This window comes from Dreissena polymorpha, chromosome 1 (assembly GCF_020536995.1).
Source record: "Dreissena polymorpha isolate Duluth1 chromosome 1, UMN_Dpol_1.0, whole genome shotgun sequence".
Taxonomy (NCBI): Eukaryota; Metazoa; Mollusca; class Bivalvia; order Myida; family Dreissenidae; genus Dreissena; species Dreissena polymorpha.
Window position 1 is genome coordinate 73,256,407 of NC_068355.1, and position 17,514 is coordinate 73,273,920.

Genomic DNA, 17,514 nt, shown 5'->3' on the forward strand with positions numbered 1-17,514 from the left:
ATTTTCATTGTCCCTTGACATATTGCTTTCATATTTTGCATACTTGTTTACCAACATGACCCCAAACTATAAACAAGAGCAGACAACTATATCAAGCATTTTTTCATCATTATGGCCCCTTTTCCACTTAGAACATGCAGCAAATGTTAAAGTTTGCGTACTAACCCATTAATTTTCATTGTCCCTTGACATATTGCTTTAATATTTTGCATACTTGTTTACCAACATCATCCCAATCTATAAACAAGAGCAGACAACTCTATCAAGCATTTTGTCATAATAATATCATCTGTTTATACTTAGAATATGCATATTATTGATAAATCTATGTTAAAGTTTGCGTACTACCCCAAATATTTCCTATATCCTTTGACATATTGCTTTTATATTTTGCATACTTGTTTACCAACATGACCCCAACCTATAAACAAGAGCAGACCACTGTATCAAGCATTTTTACATAATTATGGCCTCTTTTACACTTAGATAATTGAAGATTTTGCTTAAATTGCCACAACTTCTTTATTTAAGATCACATTTTATTTATACTTTGACAAAACAACACTGACCTGAATACCATAATGGATTCTACCCAAACAATACCCCACGCCCCTACCCAGAATCCCTTCCCCCCAACCTTTTTTAGACATCATATAATAAATTACCCCACCCCATATTATACCCCCTCTCACCCCCCTACCCCCCATCCCCCCAATTTTTTTTTTTTGTTAAACATCATCTAATAAATTACCACACCCCACATTATACCCCCCTCTCACCCCCTTCCCCCCAAATTTTGTTTATTTTATTTTTTTCTCCTTTTTATTTTTGAAAGATCGTCTAATAAATGACCGCACTCCACATTATACCCCCTCTCAACCCCCCCCCCCAAAAAAAAATTTTTTTTTTTTTCCTTTTTTTCTTTTGAAAGATCGTCTAAAAAATTATTGAATATGAACAATATCCTCGTGATGGCTTACGTTATAATGTCAAGCAATCGAATAGTCGAGCGCGCTGTCCTCTGACAGCTCTTCTTTAGTGAACTAGTGGGTGTATTTCGTTCTTGCCTAAAATCGAGAAGTAGCACTGCATTATTGTGTCTATCAGTAATAATACCCCCGTCACACTAGGCCACGTTCCCACTACGTGGGTGAACTTGAAACATGTTCAAAACTTACGTGGCGAGGACGTGGTCAAATCAGGACGCGGCAAGAACTTGGTAAGGTCGTAGTAATGACGTAGCTAAAACCTAGTAAGAACCTCATTGACGCATTGTCGGTTTCTCACTACGACCCTTCCACGCTAGTGTTGCGACAATGATACGTCCCTACTACGTTTCAAAAGACCGCATTAGGTTCTGTGTACGTTCTACCGGTGCTTATCACGTCTAAGGTACGTTTGCAGCAGGCACTTGCCTCGACAATGTGACGTTCTGGTGGTCGAGTATAAAAACTGGATTCATTTCCCTTTCACTTCCATTTCAATATAGAATGGACAACCAAGAACTTCCCCAGCATGTTGCTGTATTGGCTGGACAACAGGCTCTTCTCAATGGACAGGTCGCACTATTGCTTGGGAGAAGGAAAAGGCGGAGAAGAAATAGAAGACAGCCCAGGTCTTGCTGGGTTAGGCCTTGGCTGTCAGCAGAGAGAAGGCTGCAATTCGGCCATTATGACCGACTTATGGCAGATTTAAAAATGGAAATCAGCAGTTATTCTTTAATTTTCTTAGAATGCTTCCTGAAATGTTTGATGAGCTTCTCAATCGAGTTGGTCCAAGATGTCAGAAGACAGACACCCTTTGCAGGAAAGCGCCGGATCAAGGTCTGAAACTTGCGATAACGTTACGACACTTTGCATCTGGCGACAAGTACCCGTCCTTGCAGTACGCCTTTAGAGTTGCTAGGAACACAATATCTTTGTTTATTCCTGAAGTGTGCCGGGTAATCGTTGACGATAATAAGGACGAAGTCATATCATGCCCAACATCACAAGTCGAATGGCGCACTATTGCAGAAGAGTTTCAGACAAAGTGGAATGTGCCACACGCCTGCGGAGCAATTGATGGCAACATGTGGCTATCAGATGCCCAAATAACACTGGATCATTGTTTCACAATTACAAAGGCTTCTTTTCGATGATTCTTCTGGCTTTGGTGGACGCCGATTATAAGTTTGTGTGGACAGATATTGGTGGATACGGGTCCATGTCTGACGCTCAGATATACAACGAGTCCGAATTGAAGGAGTGTTTGGAAAATGGAACAATCGGATTCCCAGATCCAGACCCAATACCCAATGATGATCAGAACATGCTATATTTTATCTTGGGTGAATACGCTTTTGGACTACGAACCCACCTGATGAAACCATACTCCCACCGAGGACTTTCGAAGCAAGAGTTGATAACCAACTACAGAATTTCAAGAGGGAGACGTGTAGTAGAGAACGCTTTTGGTATACTGGCACAGTGATGGCAGATTGTATTGACCACAATGATGCAGGGACCTGACATTGTGAGAACTGTACTCGAGGCTTGCATATGCCTTCACAATCAAATGAGAAAACGGTATCCCGTTACGCAGAATTCCCAACTTGACGCGGAGGATGATCAACATAATGTAGTACCAGGCCTCTGGAGAGCCAATGCAAACATGCATGAAGCTGAAGCAATCAACGGACCTAACAGGTATACTGTAGCAGGAAAGAGGCAACGGGAGTATCTGAAGTTGTTCTTCAACAGTCCAGCAGTATCTGTGCCATAGAAAGAACATATAGTAGCAAAACAATAGAGTTGGATAAGCATTTTGGACCTACTTAGACTGATAACTAAATGTGTTCCTGGTTTTACTTATGATTGCATTTGACATTATGTGATGTGTATAATTTACTTTGTATTGGTAATTCAATTATGGTTTGTTAAATTGGTTATGTAATTAATTTTGCATTAATATGTACGACTAAATTTATAAATCTTAACTCAGTTGCTTCATTGGTCATACTGCAGTTAATGTATAATAAAATTGGGTCGTTCTTTGAGAAAAGCTGTTATAGTGATACCTACGTAAAATGCCGTCTCGGATCAGCCTGTGCAATTCGCACAGGCTAATCCTGAACACCACTTTCCCCTTTCATTGAATTTTCGTGCAAACATAGAACGCAGTGAGAACGTGATGGGCGCGTGGTAAGAACGCAGTGCTATCTTTGCGGTCGTAGTAGCAACCTAGAACGAGCGTAGTTAAAGCATAGCAAGAACGTGTTGAACGTGGTACCCGCCTAAATAATCGCGCAAGAAGAACATAGAGGGGACGTGTTGGACGCAGTACGAACTTAGCGCACACGTGGTATGAGCGTAGCAGACACTTGATGAATGCATTTTTTACAATGTTTTCCCCTTTCGCGCTACGTCCTACGACATTTTCAGGACGCAGCGCGGTCTTCATGAACGTGGCCTAGTGTGACTGGGCCTTAAGTGTCATTTTCTTCCAGATCTTACATTTTATTCAAAATGTTATCGTTTTACAAGCAAATTGTCTTCTGAGCACTGATTTTGAATAAACAGAACAAAGCAAAGCCCCTGTCATGAATGAAGTTACGACATGCAACATGCTGGTATGTGCGCGACAGTTGTCCGTCAATAATCGGCAATTTCTGCCATTACCGTCGGTGATTATACCCCCGTCACACCGGACTGGCGTCCTTACGGCGAACCAGGTCGCAGTGAGGACGCCATAGACGCCGGAGGCACGCAGTAAGGACGCAAGAGGACGCAGTGAGGACGCCGAAAATTGCTCAGGACGCGAGCCCATGGCGACCACTTTGAACATGTTCAAAGTAGTCGCCGTAGTCCGGCGTTTTACGGCGTTCTGTTAAGGACGTCGTAGGGACGCCGTAGAGACGCAGTAGCCGTAGTACATACGTGGTAGGGTCGCTTTAAGGTCGCCATGGACGTCGTGTGGTCGCCGCTCAAACCCACAGAAAATGATCATTGAAAGCAAGGCGACCGTACGGCGACCTTATTGCGACATTAGTACGTCCTTTGTACGTCTTTTGCGTTCTCAGAACGACTATGGTCGCAATAAGAACGCAGTAAGAACGCCAAGGACGCCGCTCAGAAGCCGTATGGTCGGCTTTGGTCGTCGCAAGGACGCAGTATGAACGCGGTAAAGACGTAAGGGACGTATTAAGGACGTCGTGAGGACGCGCAGAACGCCATAAACCAGGACACTGGTGTGACGGTAAGGCGAAAAACAGCATTTTTACCGAAAAAGTCATTGGCGTCCTTACTACGACAATCAGAAATTTCCAGAAACAGAGTCTTAGGTCGCCGTAAGGACGTCAGTCCGGTGTGACGGGGTTATTAGGCGGTTTTATCGCTATCACTTAATGAAAACGCTGAAGGCACTCAAGTTGTTCGCTATTGCACAATGTCAAACGCTACTTATTTTTAAAGTTAAGGTATAGCTTTTTAAATCTTAAGTTTAAAATGGACACAACACATTCAAATTTATAAAGAGTGTTTCTTAACGCACAGGTCGAGATGTGCGTGCACTGTTTATTAAAATATGTATGTTTAAGAAATTAGTGAGACAAAATGACAACAACCTGTTTTTTTTTCGACATTCTGAAAGCATTAACAATATGATGAAAATGGTACATTGATAACCAGTTGATAAAAACTATAATTGCAATCACAATCATATTAAATGAATATTGTGGGAATATCGAATACCTATCCCAATAAGAATATTATTTCATGATGGAAATTCCCATAATAAAACTATTTTGACACCATATATAATCCAAAATATACAATAAGATAATTGATGAAAATAAACAAAAAATACATCTTCGGGCAGTACACGAATTAGGTAGTCATAAAGACGGCGCAGTTGACCCGTCCTTTGTTGTTGATGCATTACCTGTGATCCCATTAGTTCACACGTTGTCAACCAGTCTCAGACCATGACATCGGTATAGAACACTAATGCGCTTTTCGAAGTAGCTGTTTCACTCAGCTTTTCAACTTAAATGACCTCTACAGTTACAGACCCCCAGTTACAATTACGCGTTAAAACCCATCTCGCAGAATTTCATGGTCTGTACTCGGTCACTAAATCGTCAGGGGTAGATATAATTGGCTATCGATAAACACAGTTTTGCTTTCAAGATGAGAGAAAAAACACTACCGAAATAGTATAGTGTCACGTAAGAAGGAAAATCATATAATTATCTTATTACAAATGTTTGCCGTACTAGGTCCGCACGTCTGAACGCCTGAATAGGCAACCCTTATTTGCCAGTTTTTTTGTCCTCCACCGGTTCATGGTTTGCGCTCTGTGCGTATGTCTGTCACACTTTTCTGGATCCTGCGATAACTTTAAAAGTTCTTCATATTTTTTTCATTAAACTTGAAACATGGATAGATGGCAATATGGACATTATGCACGTCATTTAATTTTGTTCATGTCAAAAATTCTGGTTGCTATGGCAACATATATATATAAATAAAATTCTGACAATAGCGGAGCCAGTAGAGGACATATATTGCTTGGCAATAGTCTTGTTGTATTTGCTATTTTGAAATCAATTTTGTATCGAAATACATTGTGCTAAAATATGCCATTTAAAACTCGCAATTAGATTTAACAAGAAATATCTTTAAAAAAGATATACGGCGTTGATTGTGGTTGCAGTTAATGCAAGGTAAAGACTTCAATGAATGAGATCAAAGATAGCGAATGTCTTTTTCTGTGCAGTTCTTAGCTGCAACAAACGCAGTACGGGATGATACGCGGAGTTTTCGCGGCTTATTTTACATTATAACATATTGCTGGTCATAAACGTATAGATACAAAACAGAAAACCAAAAGAAGAATGGAAGTGAAATTTAAACATATGAGTCAACCGGCCACACGCGAAGTATCCGTATATATTTTAAATATTTATACGCGCGTTCTTCGAACAAACCTGTTTTAGCAGTTTGTCTGGCGTTGCTATTTGATTCGATTTTTAACAGTATCGAGAATCATTGCGCTCATGCTTAATGCATTAGTCAATATGATGGCATAATTCTTGTTAAATTAATTAAAAATAATATTTATCATGGTATTGTTGTAAAACACATTAGGAATCTATTATTGACATACCATATGATATCGCTGGATATCTTCATTTAACATCTTTCTGGTCTAAAGAAAATTCCAGTTCACCTAGTTCACGCTATAGCGTCTTTATTATGTCACGATTATTTTCCTGGCCGCGAACTCCGATCAGCACATAGGGTAGAGACGCAGCGATGACCTGTATGTAAACTCTGACATTCAAAACAGTGGCCGCAAATGGACCCGATATACCTCGCGAGTTGAAATGCAATGCATTAAAGTGAGTCTTCGCTTCCACTGCTCTCTATACTTTACCATGTTAACATGTTGACAGGAATATGGAAGTTAGTAATAAATATAAGAAAATAGCCTTTAAGTGCAAACGTTCTCGCGCTGAAAATCTTCTGAAAATAAAAGGTGGACGCACAAACTGTATTGGTGTCGAGATTGAGTGTAAAACTGTTCTATCTATTAAGCCTTTTCATTAGATATAAAATTGTTTCATGCTGAACACGCAGTAAAACAGTGTTACAAAGACGCGGACATATTTCCAATGCTCTGGTCGTATTCTCAAATCAGCCAATGCAGTCAATGAAGTGTATTCATCTGTACTTGGCCGCGGGAAGTTTTATTTGAATTCTGTTGGACGCTAACAAAGGTCAGGCTAAGGTGAAAAGCTGGCTTAATACAGCTTACGCCGAAAAAGACCCGCGTTATGCATCTCTTAGTCTGGTTAGGAGATACATAATCAAACCATAAAACCTTGAGTTGTTTTATAGCGGACAGCATCGCTTCTGACCAGACTACGCAATTGCACAGGCGGGGCTAGAGCTACGCTGCCGAAACGCCATAAGACCCATTTTTTGCATGGCGCGGTTATGAAAGTGTGACTTGAGTGTTTCGAAAGACGACTGCGTGTTAAATATTACCGTACCATATATTACGATGTTTAAGAAATAAACTCATAATAAGCCATGTGAGAACACATATGATGTGAACTCCCGTAGTATAATTTGTATCTAATAACACTTATGTGTGGTTAGACTATATCACACATTTCATGCAGTGAATATGCGACTTGCAAGTTTAAACACACACACACACACAATACTTTAACTTTTGTTTTCAATATAAATATTTACAAACGTAGATTTCAAACTTTATTTCAAAGTCAGCATTTTCGCCGAATATCTTTAGAAAAAAAAGGATATTTTTTGTTACATTAATGTTTTAATATTCGGTTTTAACGATTATAAAGCATGTTTGTCGTTATCTATAGTATACAATTTTTGTTGGTGAACTCATGTCCAAAATGTTATAAATTGAAAACTGTGAATATTAACAAACTTAGCCTTATTTTATTGCGTTGTTATCACCCTTGCAATTGACAATACAGGAGAGATCGCTGCTATCTATTGAGAACAAAAGAACGTTTCACAGACATCAAATTTAACCCCGCTGTACTAGCAAGCACTATCAATGAGGTTTTGCAACAGACGCGTGATAGTCTATTTGACTCTCGACATCCCACTAAATTTGTTGATCATCAGTAGTTTTATTTTCCTTTATTTATTAATAACCTCAGATTTTGAATGAACTGTGCTGCGCAAAAACATACCACGTGGTTAGGACGCAACACATAGTGAACTATTTTAATAATTCATAAACATTAACATCTGCGAAACGTTTTATTCAACAAGTGTTTATTGATTTTTTTGTATATCCGCTTCGTTAAAATATATTCGATATAAAACGATATTCATATGATGTGTCCATTTGTGAATGAATAAAGTGGTAGAACTGAGACCTCTGTCATAAATGATACAGCTCTTTCTTTTCTTATCCGTTTTATCGTACCTAAGAAAACTGGCTTGCAAAATGTGGTATTAACCTTAGTTGTTCGCCTTTGTTCGCAAGCGAACAACTAAAAATGACATTTGATGTGGCCAAAGATTTGATTTAATTTGATACATTCATTGTTGTTTAATAATTTAATTCATAATTGAAGGAAACACATTTCGATGTTATGCTTGTATTCGGTGTTTTTTTGAGTGACGGTTACGAAACACTAACTATTAGCGTTGTTAGCAAGGGTTTGTTATCGTTTGCTTTGACCCATTGCAAGTTGGCTTCTTATCCTGCTTCTATAGTATTTCGTTTGCATACTATCATAATAAGCTTACCATGTGCTGTAAATATACTCTTTGGCAAATGTTTTCTAATCATGAACAGCTTTTTTTAACATGTCTTATTGTATTACAATATACATATTATGCTCATTTTGCTGCAAACTTCTGTTTAATTGAAACGTATAAAGGTATGTCTTTCACACTGATAAACATATATAATAAATGTCATGCATAAACGGTTTCGATCGCCCTTACAGTCCCTGCACGCTGTTAGCCACTTCTGACATAAGTGAAAATAAATATTTTAAATGTGTTTGATGATGCATGATTAATCTTGTAAGCAAAACTTTTGTTCTTACCAACTGCAATGAAGGCCATTGCAAGGTGCGTGTATCTGTTTGGCTCGCCTACTCCAAAGCTGGTCTCTGCACCATGTACGTCGCAGGTGGAACCGTTCCTGGGCAAAGAAAACACGTCTGCTGTTTGATGATGCCTGTTGCACATCGGATATTGCCTCGACGGTACGGACTGTGCCACTGAGTAATTTGCATTGTTGGAAGCGTTTCTGGCGGTCAGAATCTGTGAGAGATGTTCCGCCTGCTCAAAGACGAAATCTCTTGAAACGAAGTACGCCATAGAGCAGATAATGCCAGCTATTCCATACACGACCACTGTAAGCCACAGGACTCGTGGTATATGAACTTTGCGCGCGAAATAACTCGCCAGCAGTGTTGTCAGAAGGAATCCGATATCGTTACAGCTCAGCAATAACCCGGATTGAGAACTACTCAGTCCATACTGCTTTTCGATTGTCGTGATTTGTGATGAAATGTACATGCTCAAAACTGACGTCATCAGTCCGCATAAACTGTAGGCGCCTACAAATATCCCCATTCGGGCGCAAAACTGAATCGCGATTGGTTTGCAGGGCCCAAGTCCGCACAACATGTCTTTTGGTATCACCCTGTTTCCGTCGGGGCGACTTTTAGACGCTTTCTCAGAGCCATTGTCCGCACTTGCCATAAATTGTTCTTTCTCGGCTGATGTCATTATTTTGATTTGTTAGTTATATTAGTTTTCACGAAGCATTGCTGACTATTTCCACCGTTTATAGCAGATAAATCTGAAATTGAGAAATATTCGAATACATGTATATCGCAAATAAGCAACAACTACGACAAACAAACAATATGATCAAACAAATGCATCCACACAATCATACAAAACTAACAACTGACAATAAGATTCGTGTCGAGTTTGTGATATTTCAGATATAAGCATAAATGCAAATGAATGAACGGGTATTGAGCCCGAGTCGTGTACCAACCACTGCGCGAACTGGAATGCCTAATAGGTTTTAGTAAAGAGGTATGGATTTATATTACCATCATTTATAATTATGTATGCGTACGGCCTGTAATCAAAAATCACATGATGTGATCAGCATTTTTCAGCCAGTTTGACTCTTTTTAAATTCAACCGAATATTAAATAGGTTAAATATATTAAAATATAATTACCTGTATTTCAGACAAATTCAATACTATATATGTATGTAAATGTGAAAACAAGATGTTTGCATATTGGATTACATCGGATTTAACAAGTTTATGGACAATATTTTTACGTTCAAAGTAGTAATGTATCGCTTTCTTTACGCTGTCAAAGATATTTTAATTATCAATTACATGTGCTGTAAAATGTGTATTGTGTGTTTTACCCAAGTGACGCGTACAAGATTCAGGATTTGTGGGTTCAAAACTGAACGTTAATGGATGTAAACACACCGGTATTTGATGCTTTTCTTCAAATAACTTTGAAAATAATTTTTCTTAAGAATTTAAACAAGTGCATAAAAGACATTTGTTTGCTGCTTATGGCTATGTTAAATACATCAGGATTACTTTATTTAATAAGCCTGTATTCTTGTCCTAAAATTCGCTTTGTAACGCAATGTGAAATGTTTGCACCGATTTCAGTCCATTAATCATGATTTATTCTTAAATCTTAAGATATCGACACACACTGCAAGATACACGGTCTTCTTTGCGCTTCAGATTTTTGCAAATGTATTTTAATAACCTGAGATATTTTCAAGAATAAGTTGTTAACGGTGTGTTTACATTCTGTCCGGCCCGTGTGTTAACCCCTGTAAACCCCGATGATCCTGCACCTTGTGTACTGGATTATGGGTTGGTTGTATTTGTAATATGAATCATTTGCCCGTGCATTCTTTTCTGGCTATATTCGGTACATTAGTACCGGTGAGCATTCCCCATGAAGTGTATGTGTGCCCCGATGATCTTGCACCCTGTGTGCAGGATTATGGTTTGGTGGTAGTTTGCTATATGAATAATATGTCCGTGCATTCTTCTCTGGCAGTATTTGGTACATCAGTACCGGTGAGCATTCTCCATGCATGGTATTCATTCGTTAAAACATTTTAGATAACAGCACACGTCTAAGCGATCGGAAAATGTACTCATGTCATATATTTAAACACATCTTAGTTATAAAAAGGCATGCCAGTCACCATACAGTAAACGAAAGTGCATATCAAATAAGATATCAAAATCTTTAACGTTTTTATCATGCTAAAATATTCACTAAATAATCATCTCATTCAATGTCAAAAGTGATCTCAGTCCGTTACTCGAATAAAGCTGTAATAAACGCTCAAATCGTATTCTGAAATAAACGGTTAAAATAATGCACTTGTTAATACAATTGTTGATAAAACTGCTTACATAAGGTGGAAGTACGGTCTAATATTAAACTTAAATTGTTATAACTTTGTATTTTTTGTGGGTAAGCAACCATCTTTTCTCTTTAAACTTAAACGAGATAAAATGCGTATGAATCATGCAATTATACTGAGCTAGCGTTTCTTGCAATATGTTTGTCAGTGTTTCTGTCGTTGATGTTATTAAGTGATAGTGTAGGCAATTAAGGTGTAGATGGTGTTGATGGTGGTATGCTATAAGGTCTTAACCCATTAATGCAAAGCGTCTAGAAAAAAGGCATTGTCAAACAGCATAGACTCAGATGAGACGCCGCATGATGCGGCGTCTCATCGGGGTCTGCGCTGTTTGCTTAAAGGAATCTCTGTAGGAAATATTCTAAGTATAGTAATAAATATACTAGACATCCCTAATTTTGGAAATAAAGTGATCCACTTTGAGAGGATGGAAGAGTCCACAAGGCATAAATGGGTTAATGTTTGTTGTGGAGAATGTTGCTGTTCTTCATGGTTGTAGTGTTTCTGAACCATAATAGTTATGGCGGCTGTGGCTTTGTTTCTGCAACAATAAGGATTATAGCGTTCAAATTCAAAAGACTTACCAAGTTAAAAGTCCTATTCGAAGATTTTCATATTTCATTTCACAATATTCCATAAATAAAGTATATGCATTTTACAATTTTCAAACGCTCCTGATCTTCACACATCAAGTACTTTTATTCAAACAGTCGCAACGATTTAACTGTACATATTTACATAGAGCAAGATTTACGATATGGCTATATCATTTTATAACCGACTTGATGTACTTACCATTTCGGGTATAAGCAGTATCGGGTTAATGTTTGTATCTAATCTCTATCCACTGCACCGGCTTTCAGCGATAACAATATGAAATGTGTATCTATATCACACATAAACATAAATACAACCGTAACTGGAGTGTATCGTTATACTTTACCGTGTTTGAATAATATTACAGTTAATCTTTACAAGTTGGTTGAACATAAATCAACCGTTGAAAGCGGGTGTTCTATATTCCGAATAGACATCGGGGTAATCGGATCGTTTAAAAACTGTCTAAATCTGTACCTATGCTAGATGCAGAACTTATGTTTAAGTAGAACACTCACATAACGACAGAAGTATTGAAATCGTGCTTTTTAAGAAAAATGCAGTTCTCTTGTTTTTTCCAAGCATGTTTGAATTTGCCATGATCGCATTCGGATTCGGGATTCTCACGAATATATAGTACCATCTATTCCTGCTTGGTTTCTGGTCAGGAAAAATAACTTATGTAGTAGTTTGTCATGTAATTCTATTGCTGCCTCCACCAATAATCACGCTGACTGAACGTAGATAAAGGTTTCTTTTGATTTGTCCAATGACAAGAACACGTCTGTCCCAAAGTCGGCTCTGATAAGTATTGGTTTACGTTCATGGCGAATAGACGTTTAAAACAAGATTAAGCTAGAACTCGAACCTGTGTCACTTATGACTTGAAGCTTACTTCGATACCATCACCAACGCACCCACTATGTTGTATACAGGAAAATCCCAGAGACAGGAAAAATACACTCGCACCGCTTTGTCAGCAATTTCCAAAGCAATGCAGTGCCGAACTAAGCACCGTGGGGCAAATAGGCAGTGACACGTTTAGGGCCCATGCGCTGTTGTTTTTTTTTTATAATTTTTAATTTTTTTTTATAAAAAACTATTATGCAAATAAGTAAATTCGAATATGATTCTATATTTAATCATTTTTCCGATATATAAATACGGTGTTTACACGCGAATGATTATTCCTTTTAACGACGACCGTTACGTGGTGCAGTCAAAGTAAGTAAAATAATTATATTGTCATGGTCTCGTGATGCCCCTTAAAGTCTCGGGACCCAACGGCAGTTGCCCACTCTGCCTCATGGGTAATCCGGGACTGTGGCAATGCTTGGGTAATTGGGTGTGTCAAAAGTGGAACGCACATGCTATTTCGGCTATGATTGATATGTTTATTTTGGTGAGGTTAGAAAACGTTCGCGCACAACCTTCAAAACTTTAAGGAGCTCCACACACTTTTTACATATTTTATGGACTGACCAATCGACCGACAAACCGAACGACATAGTTTCAATCCATTATAGTCCTTCAAAGTGCGATTGCGGAAGTTCTAAAAATGGTACCAGGTCTCCAAGTACATTATTATTGGACTGAGGTATAAGTTTTTACTGCATCACCGCATCAAATGTTAACGCGGCAATATTATGCTTTTAGAATACGATTCAGGCTGCTCCTTTTGCAAAACAATCGCAGTCTGCACAGGCTAATCAGGGACGACATATTTGCCGCCTAAATTGGATTTTAGCTAAGAAGGGACTTCATTTAAACGAAAAATGTCATTAAAGCGGAAAGTGTCGTCCCTGATTAGCCTGTGTGGACTGCATGAATTAAAAGCGCCGTTTTCCCATTGTACGGCTCATGTATTCTAATAATGAGACAACACACTTTTGATTGGCTTTGCTCAAATCTTGCAATGTAATCATTTTTAATTATTTGTTTTCATTCGCCTATGTTGATGTAAATGAAGACCATTCGATGAAAAACATGTAGCCGACAAACCGATGAAAACTTTATACAAATGCGCACCGTTATGCTTAAATAGTCTGTGTTTATGCCAACACGTTGCGTATGCGTTTGTTTTAACCATAATTTAACTATTTTAAGGCTTGGTGTGCCTGTGCTGTGGACGGAAACCGGTGTGACCTGACGAAACCCCATATTTCCCTTCTGGTGATCACCAACTAAACTGGAATTCATCGAGCGAACCTTAATAACATAAAGGTTAGAGGCGGTTGTATCTAGCACTGTGTTGTATGTTATGGTGTTTGAAGCATACCGGTATATCACTGAAGGCGAATGTTATCTTTAATAATTTAAAATAAGTCAGAAGCTCAATCAGTGTTAAAAAGAGCTTCAATTTACTGCGTGTTTTGTGACCGTATAAAAGATCCATATGAAACTCACTACCACAAATTGTATCACGAAAGTGATAAAAGCTTCACATTTTAATTTTTGTGCATGTCATAAAACAATGACGATACAAACTTTAAGTTAAAATCATCTCAAGTTACTTCTCTTGCACGACCCGTACTTTGACTACGAATGAACCTATAGTAATCGTTTGCATAGGCGTAAATAGACTTTATAAAAATAATATCATTTTTCTTTTCATTTATTTACATAAATAAAAAGAAATACATTTGAAGAGACCATCTCGTTTCCAATTGTCTACACGTCATAACCGTTGCAGTCAGCAATTGTTCCCACGGAAACAGCGACAACCCACGTTAGGAATACAGTTCTCTCCCTTGAGACAACACTGAAACTTCCCAGGAAGGTATTCACAACTTATTTCACCGGATGGACAAGTCTAAAAGAAAAAAACATGACATAATTATTCATTATTTTATATAAAAATGAACATTAAGTGAAATATCAACCTATTTACCGTTCTGATTCTGATATGAAAGTTTACCGTATTCTCACAGGTGTTAAAACATTTCAGTTGCCAATGACAGACCAGGTGAATAAACTACCACTATGTCTCAGAAAGATTAGAAACGTGGAAGGATTGTACGTGAAAATTAACAAATACAAGCCTGATATTTTCAAGTAGAAAGAATAGAAGAGTATTGTCAAGAGGATAAGTAAACCAAGGCAAAAAGTAGAACAGGAAAAGACAAACAAAAATAAACACTGTTGAAACAGGAGGACAGAGGTAGAGCAATTATTAAAATTTAGAAAAAGTAATAACACTGCTTTCAAGGAAGGGTAAAAAGTAAAAAAAAATGTGTAAATATAATTGAACATGTAAAAACACTGTCGGAAACATGGAAACCGGATATATAAATTATGAGATAATAAGTAAAATAAGTTAAATGAATGTGTTAAGTAGGAAATAACCGAAGAAGCGCTGGTAATTATAAAGCGACTTATATATCACGTACCCCGTTTGTTGAACGGAAGTCGCCCTGCTTCAGGAGCGGGTCGATGACCTGTTGCCATTCAGAAAGTGTCCAGCCGGGGTCAGCCTCTACTGTGACGTCATTCAGAAAAAAAGTAGGGGTACTGGCAACTCCTCCTACAATATTTCATTATAACGGTACACTTTGCAATTTTGATACGCATGCATTGTTATTATTATAGATTGTTATACAATATTAAGGCCATGTTTTTGTTATAGATTGTTATACAATATTAAGGCCATGTTTTGGGTGTGTTGCTTTTTGTGTATTAAGTGAACTGCATCTTGGTACCAAAATCTTTGTCTTTGATGAATATCACTCACTTCTACCTAAAATGAAGACTTAATAGCTGTTTCCGAAAAATATGTCGCACCTCATACCTGTTATAAAGGCGCACTAATCTGAGATAGAATGCAGGCATCGTTATATCAGGTCGATATCAGCGTAGATGTTTGATTAATTGTTAGAATGTCGTTAATCTTACTATTTTACTGGTTGATCAACACATGCAATAGTTTCTCAGTGTGAGTTGTACAGTTTATAAAAAGCCATTATTTTTCAGCACAAAATAATTATCATAATAGGCTTTTAAATAGGGGGATAATATTGCAAGAGAAAAAATATTCGTAGTATTATTATTTCTGGCATGAATCCCTACTTGATGCGGAGTATTTCCAGGCCGTTCGTGTGTTGGTTTCCATGGCGAAATCATTCAAGCCCATTGCAAACTGTACCGGGTTTACCCCAGCGCTTGACGTAGCGATTTCAGTCAGCATTCTAAACAAATAACCGCGTTTTATAAACTGCTTAACATATTGGTACGTATTCATACAAGTACAATTGTAATTTTGTTCGCTTAATGCCTATATAAATATAAAATGTGATAATGTAAAGTAATGAAATGACTCGTTAAGTGAACGAAGAAAATTGATAAATACACACGATAGAACACGCATAACATATACAGTTATTCGAAACTCATGCGAATTATATTAACAATATCTTAATGGCATACATTCTTTTAAACTGTATCAAAATAAAGAGATTCATACAATAAGAAACCTTCATAATCTCAAAAAAGGCCATGCAATCGTAAACGTAGATATACTTATTGACATCGTTAGCGTTCATTAAGTAGGTTTTGGCGTTGCCTAGGTTTTCAAGGTCGTTGTAAATAGCGGAGATGTAGTTAAATGTCTGCGCAATGCCTCTCTGAGCCTTGACGACTTCGGCGCCCTAAAACATGGGATAAAATGTTAAAAAATCACATTCATTTAGTTTTTCATTGAATTTTCCATCCGAATGAACAATGAGTGCTGCCCGCTTGTTTTGTTGCGTGTGGTTTTATGGCTTCAAAGTAAGGCTGACGTTAATTAATTGCGACGTACTAAATACCCAAGAAAAATTAAACTTACGACTGGGGGTAGAGGAAAGGAACAAACTGGCACTCACAATCACGGTGAGGAGCGATTGGGAGTCGAGGAATACAATATTTTATCATCACAATTGAATTGAGGTACGACCAGGAATCTACTAAAGTAACAAGGCAGCATTAAGGTTCGCACTGAATCACGTCTGTGACGAGCAAAAAAGCGCATATTCTCGCAGTGAATTAAGAATCGTGCTCAAGGAAATTAACAACTAACACTGGTGATTGCCTTGAAATACGACAATGGGTTAATAAAAGAACAACTTATCAATAGCGACTACGAATAAGAGTCAGTGAAATGCGACTGTGATTCCAGAAAAGAAACAAAATATTGAGCACACGATACACAATATGTGACAAAATAACGAGTAAGAAACTTTAAGATAAATAACAACACTTACGATTTAGAATCCTGACGAGTGAAAACTCACTTACGATCGCAGTGAAGTACGACTGGCGGTGGTACGGCAGCGGGAACATGTGAAGTGTCAGTTTTAGGGTGGCGGGTCCGTAGTGTTGCGCCACCTGCAGCAGAACCGGAAAGGCGCCGGCGCTGTCGGGGCACAGCGGTCCCATGTGGACGTCGAGGTGGATCGGTGAGTTGCTACTTCCGTTCATGTACACGAAGCCCAGGGGGGCGGGGCGGAATGATGAGTTGGCCGGTACATAGTGCTAGTAACGCGGAAATAAGTACCGCTGTGCTTGAAACCATTATTGTGTCTTACACTATTAAATATTAAAGTTGAAATAGCAGCCGACCGATTGATGCTAATTATCGGGAACAAGCAGCTATATTTATATACGTATCAGTGTAACAATTTAAGACAGTTCATGTATTACATTATATGGTACAACAACCACGTGGTTCGGACATAGATAGCGCAAATCATATCTCGGTAGTCACAAGGTAAACACACAGCAGCAGACAACAAGTTATCAGTACACGGTGTTAATACATACTATTTAATATTTAGTTGTGAACAATAAATTCAGTGACGTAATAATTGTTTTTGGTGACAAAAAACCTAATTTCCAGCTATTTTGTTGCAATTTCTTTGCTTTGTAGAGGCCTATAGTAAGTGTATGTGGGCGC

At 38.1% G+C, this 17,514-nt stretch overlaps 2 protein-coding genes across 4 annotated transcripts in view; both read right to left on the reverse strand.

The window, feature by feature from the left end:
• LOC127834980 (solute carrier organic anion transporter family member 2A1-like) overlaps positions 1 to 11,801 on the reverse strand; it is a 45,561-nt gene extending 33,760 nt beyond the window's left edge. Inside the window, exons 1-2 of one of the 3 annotated variants that reach the window (XM_052361159.1) lie at positions 11,784 to 11,801; positions 8,591 to 9,354 (exon numbers count right to left, since the gene is read on the reverse strand). In XM_052361159.1, the coding sequence (XP_052217119.1) occupies positions 8,591 to 9,281 (691 nt within the window). In that variant the 5' untranslated portion in view covers positions 9,282 to 9,354; positions 11,784 to 11,801. The other 2 variants (XM_052361152.1, XM_052361163.1) reach the window with 2 other exon arrangements.
• Positions 11,802 to 14,183: 2,382 nt separating this feature from the next.
• Positions 14,184 to 17,269, reverse strand: LOC127835048 (uncharacterized). The gene is made up of 5 exons (XM_052361271.1): positions 16,857 to 17,269; positions 16,101 to 16,228; positions 15,651 to 15,769; positions 14,975 to 15,108; positions 14,184 to 14,397 (listed from the first exon to the last, which is right to left on the reverse strand). Exons 1-5 carry the CDS (start codon positions 17,037 to 17,039, stop codon positions 14,278 to 14,280), a joined length of 684 nt encoding a protein of 227 aa, XP_052217231.1. The 5' UTR covers positions 17,040 to 17,269; the 3' UTR covers positions 14,184 to 14,277.
• Between the last annotated feature and the right edge of the window lie 245 nt (positions 17,270 to 17,514).